This window comes from Phocoena phocoena, chromosome 17 (genome assembly GCF_963924675.1).
Source record: "Phocoena phocoena chromosome 17, mPhoPho1.1, whole genome shotgun sequence".
Lineage (NCBI taxonomy): Eukaryota > Metazoa > Chordata > Mammalia > Artiodactyla > Phocoenidae > Phocoena > Phocoena phocoena.
The window spans coordinates 23,638,459-23,661,506 of NC_089235.1; the positions used below are offsets into that span (position 1 = coordinate 23,638,459).

The window sequence follows — 23,048 nt, forward strand, 5'->3', positions numbered from 1 at the left end:
CTTCATAATGAAAAAGGCTATGCTACAAAATTGAGAAACTTGTAATTCAAAATTATATAGAGATTAAAACCATATACAACCAAAACAAAAATCTGTGTCTAGATGAAAAGACTGAAAGGAAATTCACCAAAACGACTGGTGGATCTATGAAGGTTTTCTTTTTGTTGTTTCTTTTGTTTTTAGCGTTTTAGCAGTACTTTTTTTTTATTGAGTTATAACTGACATATAACGTTACATTAGTTTCAGGTGAACATTATGATCCGATACTTGTATACACTGCAAGATGATCATCACAAGAAGTCTAGTTAACATCATCACCATACACAGTTACAAAATTGGACTTACGAAGTTTTAAAATTTTCCTACTTAGGGAATTTCCCATAGCTTTTCTATGAGACTGCATTACTTTTACAAGTTGAAACAAAAAGAAAAAATTATAACAGAAATTCCAACATAAGTGTAACTTCAGTAATTTGGCTTGATCACTGAAGAACATTAGCTTTGACATTGTGGTGATCAATATATATCAATAGAATAAATAAATGAATTAAAGTTTTAATCTAAAATGAAGAAACCAACAGAATTAATTGGATTTGGTTTGGTCAGTAGCATTATTTTTCATAATAAATAAAAGAGTATATAGAAAAGTGGGAAAGAATACTTGCATAAATTGAAATTTATGCATTTTCAGTAACCCATAAATTTTTAATGTAAAAGAACACAGTATTTGATGATATTTACAATTATAGATGTATAAATACTTCTTTTTTCTACTTTCCTAATAATAAAAAATGCAACTTGAAACATTTTGCTTAGTTAATTATCCAATTCAAAAAAATGAATCTGAAAAGAGAGAAATGTACACAGAAATGTAGATGGACCACATCACAATGTCAATAGTTAGAAAGACATACTTTGCAATTCAGACTAGAAAGGTCAATACGGGAACAGTTCACTTGTTTATTAGTCAGTGATGGTTTACCACTGACAATGTGGGTGAATTTAGCTTACATGAGGTAAATATTACTTGATAACATCTCTGGTAAAGTGATTTGGTAAAACAGAAATCAAAAGGTATGGCTTAAGTTAAACTATGGCTTATACTTAATAATGTTTCTTGATTATTTTACAAAAGCTTATTGCAACATAAAGTTGTTCAAATGTAAAAAGTGATACCTAGAGGTATGTTTTATTTGATAAACATGTTATTTAAATATTTTAAAAGAAACAGAACGATCTGTCTTAAGTGAACAGACTGCTGAGGATTCTATCCTCTCAATGCATGGAGCAACAGGTTGGGCTCCACTCCAAACCCTACCGTGTACTAGTTCACTGACTGCAGAAGTTTCCTAACTTCTCTAGGCTTAGTCAGCTTGCCTACAAAATGTGGATAATGTTGCCTAGTTCAAAATGTTACTGTATCTTATCCTTTTTTTCTCTACAAAATTCAATGTAACTTATCTCAAATATTAAAAAGACAAAATAAGAGTAAGTTATGGTTATATATTTGAGGGCTGAATAGAGAATTTGGATTATGACCTTCATTTCACCCACTCCTCATCCCACCCCCATCTCTGAAAAAACAAAACAAAAAAATAAATATGCAGTTTCCAAGAATTGTGACATAACTTTATTCCAGAAAATGAAATCAGTGGATAACCACCCCTTAGGAAATGAGCATAGAACAAACTCATTTACCATGAGTTAAAACATAATAATTAGAACGGAAAGAGGCAAAACCTCACTACCTTAATGATGTATTATGTTTTTTTACTATAGAAAATTGAAAAATGTTATCAGAAATTCCCTGAAATAAACATATCTTGGTAATCATTTCTAATAGAAAAAGCATTCAGTCACTAATTTGGGGTTTATATTTTTATTTGAAGATAGGAAGGGACACATAACCTATACCTTCAAAATTCAGCCAGACTAAAAAGGTAAATAAATTTTTATTCTGAAAAATACAAAATTTCAAGAAGAAAAACTGTGCCTGCATACGGAAGTTGGAAAATGGTTATTCAAAATGTTTGTGATGGGGTCTTGATTCTTTGAGAGGCAGTGTTGGAGAAATAGGCTTTGGAGCAAGAAACACCTGGGTTAGAATCTCAGCTCTGCCACTGAAGAGTTATTGGATCTTAGGCAAAGCAGCAGGGCCCTCTGGCTAGGTTAACGGGAGGGGAATTACTCCTCCTCTGCAGCCTCCACAATGAAAAGATTAAACGCTGGTTTTCAGAGCTTTCTCTGCAGTTAGGGAGGAGCCATTTTATACAGGTCTGATCAAGGAAAGGTAGGCTGAAGTCTGGAAGAGATTTCTAAAAAAGCTTTTGTTTTCCTGATAAAAGGGACAGAGAAGCTGACTGTACCCTCCCCCACTCTCTTCCTCTCTTGAACACAGACATGTAGCCCAGGAGAATCAGCAGCCTTATTGTACCTGTGACGCAAGGAGAAGGCAGCGCTAATGCTGTCAGGCTGCTGAAGCAACCACGGAAGCTCCAGCAGCCAGGATTCTTATGCAAGAAAAGTAAGTCTCTATATGTTTAATCCACAAGTCTTCAAGTTTTCTGCTAAGTTTAACTGACACAAGTCTAAATGATTTGAAAAGTCACTTAATTCTCTGGGGCTCACTTTTCTTCCTCTGTAAAGTAGATAGTAAGTAGATAGTAAGATATGTAAGTAAGGTATCGTTCGTTATCTGTTCGACACGTAGAAAAGGTAATGTCAGCTGTTCACGATGATGATGATGATGATCTTATTTCTCACACAAGCCATTTACAGTAATCATTTCATTCATCTATTTTGAAGGCAACAAAATTGAGGCTCCATGAATTTAAGCAACTTGCCCAAGATCACACAATTAATAAGTAGTACAGCCAGGATTCAAATTCAGAAATTCTTATTTCAGGGTCAATGAGCTTAAACCACTACGATGCGTAGAAAAGTGACTCAACATAATAAGAGCTAAAGCTAATAATCATTGGCTATAATGATTATGATAATGTTAGACAACTATGAAGACAAGAACAAGTACATCCTAATTTTCATTCTGGAAAGTAATAAATTCTCATTAGTTCAACATTAATTTTATTTTTCTTCTTAAAATTAGGATGATCTCACTTCTTTACTGAAACAGGAATACTCATTACTCTTCATTGAAGGAAATTTTGTTCCTTTATAAAACCAAAGGGCAACTAATAACAGTATACATCAACCAATAATTGCAATACCTACTGTTAGCTAAATGCTTCTGTGACTCCTGTCTATCAAAAAAGTAAGCAATGGGGCTTCCCTGGTGGCGCAGTGGTAGAGAGTCCACCTGCCGATGCAGGGGACACGGGTTCGTGCCCCGGTCCAGGAAGATCCCACGTGCCGCGGAGCGGTTAGGCCCGTGAGCCATGGCCACTGAGCCTGCGCGTCCAGAGCCTGTGCTCCGCAACAGAGAGGCCACAACAGTGAGAGGCCCACGTACCGCAAAAAAAAAAAAAAAAAAGTAAGCAATGAATATTTATGGTGAACTTATAATCTGCAAGGCACTATGCCAGATATTTTAAAATTATTTTTGCCAAAGAAATAGCATATGTTTATTTTCTTAAAGTGACTTAAGACTGCTTTAGAGGGAGAATATCCTAACAGTGCTAAAAATTGGGAAGTGGCTGCTGCTGTTAGCAATCATCAACATCATCAGCATCATTACTAACATACACAGATTTTATATCACAAGCTCGCATATATTAAGCATTAGGTACCACATTTGGAACGTTTTCCTTCAAATGTCAGGATGTTTCGTTTCCTTCAGTGAAATAAATGAAACAACTTTAAAAAATTCATGCTGAAGGTGCAGTACTTGAAAAACAAGCAAAATTCAAAATTAAAGTTTCTAAATAAATTACATTCAGCAAACAGGCTAAAATACTGATAACTGCAATTAGGAAAAGATATTTAGTTCCTGGAAAAGATTGAGATCTAAAGAGTTGATGTGTAGTTGTTAACTTTCAAAAATAGTTTGGCATATATCTTTCTAATAAATAAAAAATTAATGTAAAGGCTAAAAGTAAATGGATGGTGAATAAAGTAGAAGTTTTGAGGTAAGGTTAACTCAAAAACGTTAAGTCTCAAATTATGTACGTTCACAGCAATATATTTTTGGAAGCCAAATAACATATATTCCACACTGAAAGAGGTATAGCTCTCTCCATTATATATCATAACAATAATTGATAACCACATTTTCAAAAAAGTACTGTATATAAAAGAAAATGCTTTCAAGGAAAATACATCAAGGAAAGAATCATTTGCTTAATAAATTCAAAAATGACACAGGCAATAGCATAAAATCCACGTGAACGTTATAATATGCTCAATCAGTACTAATTAAGCTAATTAATAGCTAATCTGCATTTTTAAAATGAACACAAAGTATTCTATTTTAGGTGCAAAATTAAGGTTCTGAATTAAAACTTTAGAAGAAATCTAACTGTAGTACACTTATGGAAAAATCTTTTCTTAAAAATTAAAACAAGCTAAAAGCAGAGCATCATATTTTCAAGTACAGGACTATGTTGAAACTGAATTTACCAAATAAAAGAAGACGGGATACATATAAACGAAGACGTAAGTGTCATTTACAGGCTTATAAAGTATTTTTCAATTATTATAATGCTGGGGTTTTTTATTAGGGGAGCTCCAAAGCACTCCTTTTTAAACAATTCTCTTGGTTAAATTAGCCTAGGTTTAGACTCTTGGATAAAGGAACTTTCACTGTACACACTGACTGATGTAGGATTAGAACCAAGGCGTCTTGCCCTCCGGGCCCACGTTCTTCCTGATACTTGCCCCGCTCAACTTCCCTGCACATTCCAAGAACCACTGTATCTCCTTCCTACCATTTTATCCTCAAAAATTTTATAAAGCACTTTTAGAGGAGTGTAGAAAAACAATAGGGAAATAGAAGGAGAACCAAGAAAAAGAAGGTATATGACAATTTCAGAAACGGGTACAGCCAACAAAGAGTGCTGAATATTACAGACAGCTTGGGCAAAAACGACTGGGCAGGGGACCAGAAGGTCACTGATGAATTTAAGAGGGTGTTTTCAATTAGTACAATGGTGAGGGCAGAGTCAGGTGGGCTAAACTGAGGAAGAAATGGAAATTTAGAAAATAAGGGTAATTTGAGGGACAGGGAGGAACAGAATGATAGCTTGAAGGGTAAAATGTTTCAAACTTTATAGAATTTAGACAAGATGATACAGAAAAAATTTAAGGTAGAGAATAGGAAAGCCAGGGAGTATTAGGTTGAATCATTTGAAATTTCAGATATTCAACTATTTTTTTACTTTAAGAAACCCAGCAATTTCACACAGATTAAACTAATGTATGAACTTAATAAAGAAGAAGATAAGGTGATATGCTAAGGAGGTGGAAGACAGGAACAAGAGACCTGAGATTGAAAAAGGTAAAGTAATGCAGAATCTACTAGAATGAAAGAATTTTCAGAACTCTGGTTGATGTCATATAATATGATCCTATATTGAATACACCTGGCAAGACATGTTACCTCTCCGAAAGGATCCCATCTGCTATTTTTACATTTGCCTTTCACTTTTAGAAACAAAGCTATTCAGCTCCAACAGGATGCTTGAACCTGAACACCACAAGATTTCTTTCTGGGGAAAAAAAAAATCACACTCACTTAACGTGGCACAAACACAAATCTGCACTGATGCCGTTGCCTTTCTTTTTTGTTTTGTCGTGTGTTTTGCTGATAAAGTCAGAAGTTATAGAAACTTAGAGCCCAATATGAAGTTGCTAATTTCAGGTCTACTGTTATTCTACAGCCTAATTTATCATATATCCACTTTCATATGGCCAAACATCTACAGAATAACCACATGTCTAAAACTGAGCTCCGGGCTTCCCTGGTGGCACAGCGGTTAAGAATCTGCCTGAAAATGCAGGGAACACGGGTTCGAGCCCTGGTCTGGGAAGATCCCACATGCTGCGGAGCAACTAAGCCCGTGTGCCACAACTACTATGTCTGCACTCTAGAGCCTGTGAGCCACAACTACTGAAGCCCGCGTGCTTAGAGCCTGTGCTCTGCAACAAGAGAAGCAACCGCAATGAGAGGGCTGTGCACCGCAATGAAGAGTAGCCCCCGCTCTCTGCAACTAGAGAAAGCCCACTTGCAGCAACAAAGACCTAATGCAGCCAAAAATTAATTAATTAATTTTAATAATTAATTAAAAAACCTGAGCTCCATGTCCTGCCCTATGAACAGCAACTCCACCCAACTTCCCTTTTGCTGTGACCTCCATTTTTCTAGTCACTGGGCTGGAAACCTCAAGCCCCAGTCACCAAAGCCTATCAGTCAATTCTTTAAACAGTCTCTCCAAGCTTTTCTTTCCCATCTCTTCTCACTCTAGGCCAGCCCCTAGTAAGCCACTGTCTGGATTACTGTGACAGTCTCAGAACTGTCCTTGCCCATCCATTCCATCCCACACATCACTACCAGTGTCATCGTTCAAAAACACCAATCCCCAAATACAACGCCTTTGTATCTCCACCATCACAATTTTTCAGCTTGAAATTCAGAATTTTTTATCAGGATCCTTGTCTGTCTAGCAAAGTAAATATTTCATTATTCCTTAAAACTTCATCCAGGCCATGGGCTCTTGACCCATGGTGGTTTTAAAATATGTACACATATTATGTATATACCTCCCTCTAAAAGGTGGGGACTAACTCCTCTCCCATTGAGTATGGGCTAGGCTTAGTGACTTGCTTCTAAAGAACAGAATACGGCACAAGTGACAATGTGTGACTAGGTCATAAAAGACATCACAACGACCTCAAGCTCTCTCTTAGATTATTTACTCAGGGGAAAGCTAACTGCTATGTCATGAGGACACTCAAGCAGCCCATGGAGAGGTCATGTGATGAGGCCTGAGGCCTCCTGTCCACAGCCAGCACTAACTTACCAGGCAAGTGAGGAGCCACCTTGGAAGCAAATTCTGCAGCCCCAGTCAAGCCTTCAGATGACTTCAGCCTGGCCAATATCTTAACTGAAGCTCATAAGAAACCTTGAGCCAGGACTGTCCAGTGAAGACACCCATGGATTCCTGACCCACAGCAATTGTGTGAGATAATAAATGTTTATTGTTTTAATCCACTAAGTTTTGGAGGAATATGTTGCACAGATGTAGATGACTAATACAATCCCCCCAAGCTCATTCTCAACTCTGTGCCATTGCTCATGCCGTCTCCCCCACCACTGTTCTTTCATTATCCATCTCCCAGTGCCCCTCCCCCTATCCTTCAGAATCTAGCCAAAGTTCCATCTCCTTGAGAAGCCCTCTTTTTTGTTCATGAAACCATTTCAACTCTCGCTTCTCCAGTTCTCCTTTGAACACTTCTGTGCTTAACCACACCATTCATTTAGGCATTTACTCATATATTCCTCTGTGTTGCTGGGCTCTATGCATCTTTCCTTCTAAAGATGCCATACAGTTCTTCTAAACTGCATTCAGCACACTGTAATTTAGATACTCAATAAATATTTGCTGAGAAAATTAGCAAGTCATACATACACACTCATTCTGGAAGTGTATTTGATGAGTATATAAAAAGTAGAGGTTGACAATACGGACTTAGAGCTAACATTCTCACCAGTCTGCTTATTTACTAGCCGCTGACTAGTTTTTAAGTTACTTAAAATCTCTGTAAGCCTCCGTTTCTTCAGTGCTTTTTAATGAGGATTCTAACAGTATCTACCTTAGATTAATAAAAAGATTTTTAAAAACCAGAGGCAAATCTCTTAGCAAAGTGCCTAGCACAGGGTGTTCAACAAATGTTAGCTATTATTGTTCTTATTACTAACCACAAAGTACATGTTGAAATTCTGGGTCCCTGAAAGTCTCTAGATGTTATCAAGTGGCAATCTAAATTAATACGAAATTCTACAAACTAAAATAGAACTCACAATTTCTATTAAGATAACTTTTAATTTTTCTAAAATCTACTTTTAAGTCAATAGAACTACAGCCTGAATCGATTGCAGGAGTGCAGCCTTGACTTTTTCTCCTCATTGTCCTATTAAGATATTAACTTCAAAGCTTTTGTGGGAAGACTTAATTGCTTGCATTCCTTAACAAGCAGCCACCATAGTAGTTTCCAGATTCACTTTTAACCTTTACAGTCCTGGGAAGGCATATACGGCAAACTTACTAGACATGTAAATTTACACAATCTCTGGGTTAATATAGCTGTATGTATGTGAATATGCCACATAAAGTAAATCAATTTTGTACATCAATCAAAGTAGAATCCAATAGAAAAAAATCAATCCAAAAGAGCACTGCTATGCCATATATCCAAGTGGAGAGGGTGGGTGGGAAACTTTAATGCTATTCATTAAAAAAATTTTTTTTTATTGAGGTATAATTGACGTTTGACATTATATTAGTTTCAAGGGTACAACATAATGATTCAATATTTGTGTATATTATGAAATAATCACCAGAAGTTTAATTAACATCCATCACCATAAATAGCTACAAAAGAAATTTTTTTCTTGTGATGAGAACTTTTTAAGATCTACTCTCTTAGCAACTTTCAAATATGCAACACAGTATTACTGTAGTAACCATGCTGTACATTTTATCTCCAGGACTTATTTATTTTACAACTGGAAATATGTACTTTTTGACCCCCTTCACCATTCCACCCACCCCACAACCTCACTTTGACAACCACCAATCTGCTCTCTGCATCTATGATCCCCCCCTTTTTTTGTCTAATGTTATCCAGTCTGAATTACATGTGTTTCATGAACTCATATCATTCTTGAGATAGTTCATAATTTTCTTAAGATTTATAGTATTTATAAGAATATTTATAATATTCTTAAGATTTCTTATTAAAAAATTAAATACAGCAGATGCTCCTTTATCCTAAAAAAATAATCAGAGATCTGTTAAGGAAAACCTAATGATTTTCAATCACCAATCTATTTAAAAAATGCATATTTTTAATTGTAAATCATGTCCTCTGGAATAAAAAGAACTACTTAATTCAAATTCTTATTTTCTTTTCCCCCCTACCAATACACCTCGAAAACTTTAGTTTTTGAAACATTTAGTATCTATCCAACTCTTTATGTGACCCTATACATCACACAACCTGAAATAGAAACAAAGACTGGGAAATTAGCTTGTGTATTCCACCTTAGTGTCAAACAAAAGTACAAATAATATTCAGTGCCTGTGCTAGTTACCTTAGAACTGCCAATCATGCTTGTTTTGAAACGCTTCGATTTTCAGAGCTGTTAATCATGTGTGTTGAGAGAGATGTTGGGTGTAGAAATAATGCTTTAAGAGAGGCAATCTTCATGAAACATTAAGAAATCAATGGACTTTGTAAAACTGAACTTTAGGATTTTATAGAAAGGTATACAATTCTTAAAAAAAATTAAAATATAACATAATGAAATAAAAAGATTTAGAGAATAAGACTCTTTAACCAAAAAGATATGCATGGTTTAACCACAGGGATTTTATATTTCAGTGAAAAAGAGGAATGTTCCTTAACTGATACTAATCAGAAGTATTATAACTAGGAGTGGGAAAAGGAGAATCAAACTAATCTAAATCTGGGCATTTTATTTTTTATTTTTGAAGCAGGCAAAAGTATCAATATAATACATTTCCCTTCTCCACCTCCCCAATACAACTCAATTTACTATCTACTAGTCATTCATGTCTGAAATCAAACACCATCAGAAACTTTTCCCTCTGACTCACAAGCCACCATTACTTAGTTACCAAGACCTGTTTCTTCTATCTCCTAAATTATTAATAAAAGTCTCCTTTCCTGACCCCTAGACTTAATTCACATTCTTATCATTTCTTTCCAGAAGCTTCCTTACTGGCCTCCCTAACTCTGGTTTCATTCTTCTAATACGTACTCCACACCATACCACAGCCAGAATGGTCTCACTGAAACACAAGTGTGGTCCATGTTACCTGTTCCAATACTTTAATGTATCTTTACCACTTTCAGAATAAAGGCCCAATGTTCTAGAATGGTATATAAATCCCTTGAAGATCTGGCTCCTGCCCATCTCCCTACTCTTCCCCCTCACTCCTCTTAAACTTAAGCCAACTAAGCCACTTGAGTTCCCGGAAGAGCCGGGCTCTCTCACACTGAAAACTCTTGTCAAGTACAGCTCCCTCCCATTTTCTGCACTTTGTATCTCCTACCCATCCTTTACAACTCAGTTCAACTGTTGAACTCAGCTCCTTTGGGAAACCGTCTCTGACACAAGCTGACTCCATCATCAATGCCCTCTTCTCCGTTCCTGTAGGACACAGGAAATAGAACTCATACGGTACTATGTATATCGGTTTACTTCTCTATCCCGACTGAATCACTAACTCCCTGAAAGCAGGGATTGTCTTTCATCTGTATATCTCTAGCATAAAATGCAGAGGTGGCACACAAGAGCTGCTCATTAAGTGTTTGCTGACTCAGTGAAAAATCGTACCATGGCCCAGTTTACTTAAAAGTAAGACTAATAGGGGTTTCCCTGGTGGCGCAGTGGTTGGGAGTCCGCCTGCCGATGCAGGGGACACGGGTTCGTACCCCAGTTCGGGAGTATCCCACATGCCGCGGAGCGGCTGGGCCCGTGAGCCATGGCCGCTGAGCCTGCGCATCCGGAGCCCATGCTCTGCAACGGGAGAGGCCACAACAGTGAGAGGACCGTGTACCGCAAAAAAAAAAAAAAAAAAAAAGATTAATAAAATCAGCAGCTTAGTTCTTGAGATGGGTAAAATGTACGACAGGTACATTCCAAGCCAACCAAACTAATCAATGCCGTAAAGCAATACTTTGCACATAACAATATTCTTAAAAGATTTACTCATTCACTTACAAATTCACTGTTAAGAATTGGCACCATCTCAAGTAGTATTTGAGATCCAATAATCCTATCTTATTTTCGCTACCATTCCTACTGGTGGTGTTAAAGTCTCAACCATGACAACTGCTCTTATCCAAGACACTCAGCACCTTGATTGGTTCAGCAAACACTTTTCTGATATGTGACAACTCTTATCAAGGGCATCAGTGAACAGGCAGTCAACACAGGCAAGACCCCGACCTGGTTACACTTCACTTATCAGGAAGTTAGTTATCTGGTGACACCAAGTTTCCACAGAACCCAATGAGAATTAAGCAGGGGAGTTTAGGAGCGGTCAAAATATATGTTGAAGTTCATGTACTAAAGTACATACACTTTACTTACATAAGAGGCTGTGAGGTCCTTACTCAAACTCTAGTTGTTCTTATTTTTAAGTACAATTTTGGTGACCAATTTCTCAGGCATCAGATATGAGAGGAAAATTAGGAAGTCTAAGAAAGCTAAAAATGCAGACACAGATAAAACAGTAGAAAAAGAAAGATGACACCCAGAGGTGAAACACAAAAACTACAGAACTGGAGGGTTATGTAGCTGAGAAACAATAATTCTATATATTTGAGTTGAGATACAATACAGGAATTAATGTTTATAATTATGACCTTGAGTTATCAAAACAAAGACAAAAAACAGGTTAAACAACTTTAGGTCTAACAAGGTTCAAGAAAATAAATGACACATTTTATAAAACGAATCAATTAAAAATTAAGTGTTATATGCATAAAGAGTCAACTTTCTACTATTTGTAAAATAAACTTTTTTGAAATATATCATTCCCAAATAACAAGAGGCATTCTGACTCTAAGCTACTAATCATCGTCAGACGTTAACCAGTTCCTGTGACTACAGGTCTCACTACAATTATGATTCACAGCCATTATGAAACAAAGCCTGGGCCCTCTAGTCATTAGCTTATTGGGGGTAATACTATTCAAATATACTATACATGGACACCATAACCCAGGATATTAGAACAGGTACCTGTCAGTCTTTAACAGACCTCTATCAGAGCTTCACCACCATACTGTTTTCAGGGTTCCTGGTATAAACCTGGTTCATACGTGAGGCTACTTTAGGACGTTTCTATGACACTTTAGTAGCTGTATGTTGTAGGATTTAGAGAGTAGCACAGTACAGTGAAAGAACATTCCTGGGTGATGGATACACACAGCCCTAGGATTGAATCCCTGCCTTGTGAACTATAATTGTATGGCTGCACCACCTTATTTATGCTCAGAGACTCATTTTCTTCATTTGGAAAACGGGGAAAATATCTTCTACTTTCTATGCTTCTTGTGCAGAATAAATCTGACGATGTACATAAAGTGCCAACATAAGTTTTTAAAAAATTGGCTATTGGGATTATCAGACATAGAAAGGAAATGATCTTAATCCACACTAGGACAAATTTTGTGAAATTGTGTGCTGTATTAATAACACACACACACACAAATGTCTAAAGGGAAAAGTGCTTTATATTTTTAAGTCACGGTAGAAGCCCTCTGACTCATAGGTTGGTTCACGGAAAAGTAGGTCAAAGTGAGGACTCATTAAGAAAGTATACACATATACTCTAAAGATATTAACTTAGCAACTAATGCAAATATTCTGACACAGAGCCAGGTTTTCTTGCTAAGTAGAGGCTCACTCGCTGGAGCTCTGCACTGATCTCCTTAAATAAACAATACCTAGACTGCAATGTCTGCAATTGCCAGAGTCAGTCACTTTAAAGTAATGCAGGGACAGAAAAGACATTTGGAAAGCAATTCCTTCCAGATTTTTATGCTTCCCGCCCCCCGCCCCACATCTTTATGGTTTACTTGCTCAAACTAATTCAACAGCAATTTCATTAAAAAAAACTCTCCTTTATGGAGCCTTTCTAAAACATTAAAATTAGCTTGTATAAGAACAAAAACCCTTCCTATGCTCATATTTTATTAATTTATGCAATAATCAAATAAATTACCTAGCGATAATATAAATGGGTTTTGGAATAAACACAACTAGCTTTTGCTAAACACATACCTCAACTGAAAGAAGCAAAAGTGCCCAGTTCTAGTAGAGGACTACTAATTCCTAATTGTCTAAGTGCTGGTATGAGTCAATGGGTTTTATACAAGAGAATCTTGATTAATTTAGCAAGTCAGTTAATTCAATGACAACTGCCAAAGAAATTAATACCAGCGTCACTATGGTTTGTCATAATTTGACTTCTGATTCCAAGTCATAAATTGATATTTAAAAACATATAATGGTTAAAACTTTTGAGGTTGGTACTGTAAGAGTTAGGTCCCATCCACACCTCCAAAATTTCTGAATGTAATTATAATATTTCTATTTTGCAACTCACTCAAAGTAGGTCACAATACTACCTTTCATGCTTAAATACTATAGTTTATATTCTGTTACTATTAATATAACATCTTTCTAGACTTAATTTTTCTTTTAGAAGTGTTTTTCAAACTTTTTTTTGGTGATACAAATACTCACCACCACTCCCCCACAACACCTTAAACAAAACACTCCCAGAACTGTAACATATAAAACAATGAATGCAGAGCTGCTCTGAAATAGGGCCTAACTCCGCTCTCTACTCCCAGGGCAATCTCTGAAGCCCTTCTGCATAACCCTATAGCTTCTTGGGTCAAAGACTGAAAACTTGGTTCTTTTAAACAATAATCAAAAATATTAAAACAGGGCTTCCCTGGTGGCACAGTGGTTGAGAGTCCGCCTGCTGATGTAGGGGACACAGGTTCGTGCCCCGGTCCGGGAAGATCCCACATGCCGCGGAGTGGCTGGGCCCGTGAGCCATGGCCGCTGAGCCTGCGCGTCCGGAGCCTGTGCTCCACAACGGGAGAGTCCACAACAGTGAGAGGCCCACGTACAGCAAAAAAAAAAAAAAAAAACAAAAAAAAACAGAACTTATTAAAAGGCTGTAGCTTAGCTAATTAGAATATTCAGTTAACCAAAACAATTTAGGATTCTTATCAGTTGTTTATCACCTTTTTTAAAAGAAGCAATCTGGTGGCATTTTAGACTTTTAGCAATAGAAGTAGAGGTCAAAGGCCTTCTCTGACTACTGTTATCTTCTACTCGCCAGACATCCTGTCACCATATTACCACTTCTTACTTATTTAATTATCAATTTCTAAAATTGATTTGTGCACTAGTTTACTATCTGTTCCTCATTCCCCCAATAGACTAAGTTCCCCCAACTTCATGAGAGCAGAGAGCTAGTCTGTCTTCTTTATCAGCCCTTATTTACAACAGTGCCTGCCAAATTGAAGAGGTCCAGTAAGCATTTGTTGAATAAATGAATGAATGAATGAACAAACGAACGAACAAACCAACTCCTACACCAGTATGGCTCCTCCCTTTTCATGATCCTCAATCATGAATATATTGATTTTGTGAGTGCTTTGGAAGTTTAAGTGGGAATTCCTGGTGAGAGTGACTGGATACTGGGCGGGTAGATGGAAGCAGTAAAGGTAACTATGGCAGATAACTACAGAACAAAGAGATACAGGCATTTAATTCTCCTAAGGAAAAAAAAAAGACTCTAATACAGTGACTGCCCCCTAGACTAGAGAATTTATTTTGCAAAATTATTATGAGCCACCACTCTCCCCCCACAAACACTTCTGTTAAACAGACTGCTTCACTGGGAGGAGAGTACATGTGGAGATGGGGGTTTCAACCATATAGTAATTTCTGTTAATAGGATGTGTGCTTATGTGGTATGTACATAGTTTTCAATGAACAGTTAATTTAATTTTTCAATTCATTAAACTGAAATTTAATTAAATTAATTAAAATTAATTTAATTAATGTTGCAACAGATTCCAATATTTAACCATTTAGAGCTATACTACACATAAAATAAATTCAAATCATATTATAGAATTAGAGAAATATCTAGTCAAAAATGCTGATATTTAAAATTCTGTGATCTAGTTAATAAGGCATAAGAATCAAATCAGAAATTCTAGACACCTAAAGCATTCTGAAATTTTATGCTCAAGAATATATCATAAAATGGGGAAAAAAACTTTAGATAAAAGAATATCCACAAAGAAATAAATATCCATGAAAGAAATATCACACACAAAATTCCATCCACAAATATAAAGAAACATGTATATAACTGGCATTTGCAATTTATAATAAATTTGACTGAGCAGGTGAAATACCCATAATTCAGCAGAGTTATATGTAAAATACATCTTTTTATAAAGCTAATACCGGATGTTCTGGCTGCATGTTAGGTCAGCTTGTAAGAATAAGGATGGCCGCTGCAACTGGGTGGCACCCATGGTAGCATGATGTAAAGCTTATCAATTGTAGGGAAGAGAGGAGAGGATTTCTTTATATAAAACAAAGCAGTACTTCATTTTCAAATTACTGATATATTTTCTATTAATGAAAAATGACCTGCTACAGCTCCTGCTGACAGTATGAGAGAGTTTAGGTTGCCTCTCTTGAAGGACAATTTTAGGACCACATATCTTCACAACTTGCCTGGTGCAAAATCCCTCAACAGAAATTCTTGAGGGATGTCATCATTAGGTCACAAAAACCCTAAATCATCAGGATTTAAAGAATAATAATAGTAGCATCTGTTTACTATATACCAATCACTGTTCTAAATCTTTACATACATTATCTAATTTAATCCCTTCAATACCCCATTACACAATAGATATAGGTTGCAGTATTAAAATCTAGATGGACAGACACGTCTTACTTAGAACTTTCTTTAGGTTTTACTATTTTTGACTAAGTTTGTATGTTATTTGATATACCAGGGCAAGTCAAGACCTAGCCATTACCTCTCATGCCACGTAGCACAGAACCCATTTTCTCTTCCAGGTATCACCTGGTTTGCATCGTTCACCTTGCTAAGACACCGTTTAGCTTCTGACTACCTGCAGTAGGGGTGTGCTGGAGCCAGACTGCACCAGCTTGTGAAAGCTGACTGTGCACTCATATTTCCAACTCCACATTCAATGACATCACATAGGTAACTTAACATTGGCCATGGTGGAACTATTTCATACCACAGAAATCGGCAAATCAAGGCCTTTTATTTATTGGAGAGCTGGCTGTTAAGTATCTACTCACATATCACTGATCTGAGAACATGTGTATTCAGTTGAGTTTGTCAGGTCCTATTCAGATTCAGGTAGAAGGGGCTCCTGTCTCCTAACTGGGCGAGCCCAGTTATCAAGACGACCTTTAGGTATCCAGAGCTCTCGGGAAAGAGGCAACCCATTCTTGTAACTGCTCCCTTAGAACTAGAGTAGACTCTTTCCTTACTCATATCTATGGTCTGACTCATTCTTAAACATCACAAACTTCTTCATCACTGTAATTCATCTTATCTAAGATGCCACTGATTCTGAGTCACCATAATTTATGTACTATTAAGAATTTTTAAATTACCAATTAAACTGCATCAACTATAAGATGCATCCTGGTGTCAGAAATATTAAAATCTAAAAAAAATGTGTACATTAAAAATTGGTGGAAAAAATTCATTTCTATCTTGATGACTATTGTTTTCCAATCTCAGAGTCTTAGTTCCACCTCTCTTTTCACTCTTTATATTCTACTCCCAGGTCTCCCACCTTAGTGGTTTTCATAAGGCATATTTATATTCACAATTATCTTTATCTACACAAACAATAAACAGAATGAATTCTGTTCAGGAAAAATTATAATCCGGAGAGCAGATGCAAAATAGTAAGAAAAGAAAATGATAAAGCATCAGAATTTGCTAAAGTAAGAGAAAGGAACATGAAGAAACAGAAAGCAGAGGTTTCTCTGAGAAGCAGATGGAGACTGTGGAAAAGAAGAGGCAAATACTCCAATAAAGATGTAAAAAAAAAAAAAAAAAAAGAGGCAAAAAAGTTACACGTAAAATGGCCTGAGCAGCATGTATTATTCCCAAGCTGGTTTTAACTTTATGGCATGATATGGTTTATTATCAGAATGGACATTCAAATCTTCCCCAAAACTGCTCTCACTGCTTTGAGAAGACATGGATCTGGCCTAACTTGACTAATATGACATGATATGAACTTGGCCTAACTTGACTAACTAGCATGATGAAGAGAAATAAACATATTTTCTGTCTTTTCAAAAAATCACCAATTAAAGTCCAGTAATACTTTTGAGGTATTTCAACTTTTATGCACACGCTTAAAGCACTTAGAAATGATTCTACTTACTCTCCATCCACTTCCGGTCTTTTACATACACAAGGAAACTTGCCACCAAAATCTATATAAAGATCATTCTCCACAATATGAAAGATTCGTCCAATGACTAGTTTATCCTTGGCAGGTCCCATCTGTGTAAGAGGAGAATGTCTCAGCATAGACGCGAAGGATTCCACATCTTTTGGAGAGCCCTAAATATGAAAAGAGATATTTATATGCATACAGTTCAATGCTAAGGTATAATATGGTAGGTATAGTAATGTCTTATAGGGGAAATTTTTAAAAGTCAATTTGCTGTATATTTACGTTTTGTAGCAATAATAAAAATACTGAAATGGAATTTTGCTTTAAAAAGCCTGGGACGCTCTTCAACTTCCTTTTCCTTCCTTTCCTTCTTGAAGAGGAGCCAGGGAAAAGCAGGCATCTGTGCTTGGTGGGGGACGGCGCAGATGTGGTGGCCCAGGGTGGAATCTGGAATGTGAGCGGGATAAGGAGCCCCCTTAGACAAAGCTTCAGGCCTGGGGCAAGGAGGGGGTAGGGAGGCGAGTGTGCGAGGAGGGCATGCAAGAAGGCAATTGGCTTCATTCCTAGTACTGACCATCTGCAAAAAGCAAAATGCCTTCGAATACTGGTTTAATGAAAGTGACTATGCTTTAATACAAATTTAAGTGAGCATTAAGATAAAAATGATTCAGGGTCCTTTAATTAGCAGTCTGAACACGAGCTCTTGTTATGTAATATTTTCAAATGACTTGACTTTATCATTTTAATGTTGTATTTTAACATTATAATTTTCTTCTTTTTCCTAAAGTAAAATTTTAAAGCAAAGACAGCTTTAATTGTTTTGTGCTACTCACTTTCTAGGAGTCATCTGACGTACTGAATTTACTTGAGGTAGGGCTGAACATATAATGCAAGCCGATTACTTTTTTTTTTAACTTACCAAAATTTTTTCCAAACACATGCTTTTTCAGAAATCCACGAATACAGATTTGTGTCTTCTACTCATCTTTAATTTGTGTGTGGTGTGGTGTGTGCGCACTTCAGTTCAAACTAAGGGAAGCTGAGTTTCTGTTTGTGAGAGCTCATCACAGAAGAATATTAACAATCTGATCTGCCTATGTATATCCTGTATCTGGAATGAATTTTACATTTGTTATTTAAGGGAGAATTACTAAGAGTTTGATAATACACTTACTTTAAAAACTACAAAACCATACTTATGACAATGTTAATGCATGGGATACTCCAAGGATTAGAAAATAATCAAATGCCCAGCCAGGAGCTTACTAAGCAGAAGAATACATGCCAAACTAAAAACATAGCCACTACTCAGCTCTAGCTGCAGTTGCAGTTCAAGTCCAGTGTTGCCACATCTTTTGATCTTCCAAGAAAAGCCAGAAATCCATATATTAATGTAAAATTTCCAATTTTAAGTGTTTATACATTGAAAAAAAGTCTTTCACTTTATAAATCAGAGCACATTTTGACCTATGAACCAAAAGTTTATGACCTCTGCTTCAAGAAAAAGAAAGTCAAATCATCTGACAGATACCAAGTCCCTTAGATGCTGGAGGGAGGATATGGTGATAGATTTGTTTCAGTGGGTTGAAACCCAATGGGAAGGAATCCTTAGCACATAAGGGTTGATCTAAACGAAAGACAAGTCAGTAGACCTAGATGCCAAATAAAGCTGAAAAGGTAGCCAGGAATATTACACTTTGAGCCATAATACTAGTTTTATGATTCTACACAGTATAATATTTAATTCCTTAAACAAGCACCTTGAAAATAGTTCTTTTGCAGACAGCCAAGCGTGAAACACATCTTATAGGCTCAACACAGAAACAGCTATGAATTATCCTCTTGATGCAAAGAGAGTAATACAAAGTACGCTGTCAGAGACAAGTGCAGCTACTATAACCCTCTGCTGGGAACCACTATACCATCCAGAGCAGCTGGGAAGAGCACCGTTCCAGGCAAGACCAGACAGGTTATCAGCTTGGGGGTCTCATTCTGCTTACAACCTGGGAAGGTCCTTCTCATTTTTCCCTATAACCTGCTTTCCCATTACTCCGCTTCTGTGGTTGATATCTATTCTTCTTCTTCTTCATCTGTTTTTTTTTGGGGGGGACGGGGGGCAGGTAGACTTTCAATTAAAGCCATGGTGTCATTAAAACAGCAGATGAGAGGAAGATACAATAGTAGATCTAATACTTGAATACTTACTGAAGATAATTCAGCCATCACTAGGGCCTCCTCCTAAAACAACAATCTCCTTTACAACTGTGAAGGGCTGAGATTAGTATGATAGTAAATGGTATTTCCCTCTAGGTTTTAGAAAATAGAGTGTTCTTGACTATTTAATATGATCTCTTGAGATTTTTAGTAAATGTGTTGTGAAATATTTATATTATAAACTTTATAAAATTATGAATAATTATTTTAAAGGAGATTTTAAAATCAAGTAAAACAGAATGCTATTGCTTTTTGTTCCATTATTTTTGCCTTCACTTTGTTATATTTTACAATGGAAGTCAGTGTGTTTTCAGTGAGTGAAATGATTTTACCACAAGTATAAGACACCTTGATCAATACCTGAATTTGCTTTTAAATTGTATGCTTGCTATACTTTTTGGAAACTATAACAAATAATTAGACAAAGCCCTCCTTCAAAAAACATGGTCTAGAATCATCTCTGAATTCCTCATTTACTTGTCAAATGGCTTCTAAAACTAATAAATGTAGCACAATCCATGATGACAACCAACACTGTAGGCTCCTCTCATGCTGTTGCAGACTGTGAAGACTCCAGGCACACTGTCACCTTCTGGGTGTATCATAGATCTCAGTGTCTAATCCTGCTTATGGAAAATGTTGCTACAAAGTTCATTCCTAAAGTTGTCATAGGTAAAGCAGGTGCCTTAGGGTGGACTGCTTCCTTTAAGAATTGGTCATAAATCTCAGATTTCCAAAGTATTCCTGTTACTCTGCAGTACTGTTTTTTCACTTTGAAGCCTGAAAGTTGAATAGCACTGCCCAGATAGAACAGGGGAAGGTAAATGAATTACAGATATAGGGAATAGTTCCACTTTCATTCATTCGTTCATCAAATATGTGTTGAATACCGAGTGCCTGTCATGTACCCCAGACTCCATTCTAGCCTTGATATGAAAATATATGAAACAGTTAAACGAACGTGAGAAGACATTAGGGTCCAAAAATTGCTGAAAACAATTGCTACCCTCATTCAGGTTGTAAAGAGTCCTATACCAAAGGCTAAGTGGGTTAGACATTATCCTATAAGCAGTGGGAAATCAAAAGAAGTTTCTCATTAATGGGGTGACAGTACTTGTTCTTTGTTTAAAAAAAAAACTTTGGCAGCAGTATGCAAAATGGACCAGAGAAAGGGGGAGGGGGAAATGGAAAGGGGGCAAACTGTTGAGAAGCTCCTCCACTAACTAGGACAGAGATGATAAAGGGCCTACACTGAAGCAGTGGCCATAGGGAAGAAGGGATACAGAGCTATTTACCAAACAGTACAGCAAAGACTTGATACCCAATTGGCTGTAGAAAGCAAGGGAAAAGGGGAGCCACTGACGAGGTGGGAGAGCAGTGCAGCAGAAGTAAGAGAGTAAGTTAGTTTCACACTTATTAGGTTTCTGATACCCATAAAATTTTAGGGAACACTGTCTATCTGGTAGGTAGTTAAAAATAATAGTGCACTTTTTTTTTTTTTTGCCACACCACACGATTTGTGGGATCTCAGTTCCCCAACCAGGTATTGAACCCAGGCCACGGCAGTGAAAGCACCAAATCCTAACCACTAGACCACCAGGGAACTCCCATGGTGCACATATTCATATACGTACTTACATAAATTTACAAATACGTTTACAGTAATATTATATAGATACAAATTCCTCAGAAGAAATATATCAAATGCTAACTGTAAAAATTTACATATAGAACTTTTTTCTTTATATTATTATTATTTTTTTTTTTTTTTTGCGGTACACGGGCCTCTCACTGTTGTGGCCTCTCCCGTTGCGGAGCACAGGCTCTGGACGCACAGGCTCAGTGGCCATGGCTCACGGGCCTAGAAGCTCCGCGGCAAGTGGGATCTTTCCAGATCGGGGCATAAACCCGTGTCCCCTGCATCGGCAGGCGGACTCTCAACCACTGCGCCACCAGAGAAGCCCTCTTTATATTATTTATATTAGAAAATCTAGAACACAAAGAATATGTAGTACTTAAAATTTTTTAATATATAAAGCCTATGTACATATGTATGTATGTATAAAACTATCATGCAGGGACTTCCTTGGTGGCACAGTGGTTAAGAATCCACCTGCCAATGCAGGGGACACAAGTCCAAGCCCTGATCCGGGAAGATCCCACATGCCATGGAGCAACTAAGCCCATGTGCCACAACTACTGAGCCTGCGCTCTAGAGCCCATGAGCCACAACTACTGAAGACCGCGCGCCTAGAGCCCGAGCTCCACAACAAGAGAAGCCACCGCAATGAGAAGCCACCGCAATGAGAAGCCCGTGCACCACAACGAAGAGTAGCCCCCGCTGGCCACAACTAGAGAAAGCCCACACACACAGCAACGAAGACCCAACACAGCCGAAAATAAGTTAGTTAATTAATTAATTTAAAAAAAGAAATAAACTTAAAAAAAACATAATGCATATGAAGACATTTAATACATAGCTTGGAATCAGAGGCTACTAGCACTAAAGGAAACACAAGGTATCAGCGAGTCCAGCCACCTCATTTCACAGACAATCACCATACCTGCTTCTCACGGCCACATGATAGGCTGAACAGCGATTTAAATACAACTGCCTCAAAAGGTGGAAAGTAGAGAGAAACATTATTTTAAAACTTAAAAGTAAGGACATAGTACAGTAGAATAACAGAAATATTTAGGAAATCTGGGTTCTATGGTCAACTCAGCGACTAAATAACTAAAAAATCTTGAGTAATAAGTCTTCTAACCTCTCTAGGTCTGCCTTCTCATTTGTAAATGAAAAGACTGGATACCTACCAAGTTGAGTAGTAGGAATTCCTAAATATTCTAAAATATAAAAATGTTTTTTTAAAGTAATAAACTATTGAAAAGGGAAGACAAATCCTACCTAGTCCCTTTTTAAACTTAAACAATAACAAAAATAATGAAATGCTCTATGTACTTTACTTCATATTAGTTAGCAAGAAAAACATTTCATCATGTGTCTTCTCTGACAAGTAACTTAAAAATGACTCCCTTCTATATACAGATTGCCAACAAACACATGAAAGGATGCTCAACATCACTAATCATTAGAGAAATGCAAATCAAAACTACAATGAGGGGCTTTCCCTGGTGGCACAGTGGTTAAGAAGCTGCCTGCCAATGCAGGAGACACTGATTTGAGCCCTGGTCCAGGAAGATCCCACATGCCACGGATCAACTAAACCCGTGCGCCGCAACTACTGAGCCTGTGCTCCGCAGCAAGAGAAGCCACCGCAATGAGAAGACCACGCACCACAACAAAGAGTAGCCCCGGCTCTCCGCAGCTAGAGAAAGCCCACCCACAGCAACAAAGACCCAACGCATGCAAAAATAAATAAAAATAAAATAAATTTATATATAAAAAAACTACAATGAGGTATCACCTCACACCAGTCAGAATGGCCATTATCAAAAAATCTACAAACAATAAATGCTGGAGAGGGTGTGGAGAAAAGGGAACCCTCTTGCACTGTTGGTGGGAATGTAAATTGATACAGTCACTATGGAGAACAGTATGGAGGTTCCTTAAAAAACTAAAAACAGAATTACCATATGATCCAGCAATCCCACTACTG

At 37.0% G+C, this 23,048-nt stretch overlaps 1 protein-coding gene across 1 annotated transcript in view; it reads right to left on the minus strand.

Annotated features, from left to right (window-relative positions):
- The window catches only part of MRPS28 (mitochondrial ribosomal protein S28), a 100,547-nt gene that overhangs the window by 66,557 nt on the left and 10,942 nt on the right, over window positions 1-23,048 (minus strand). The window contains exon 2 of the mRNA XM_065895747.1: window positions 17,200-17,381. Coding sequence (XP_065751819.1) covers window positions 17,200-17,381 — 182 coding nt within the window. The remainder of the gene's footprint in view (window positions 1-17,199; window positions 17,382-23,048) is intronic.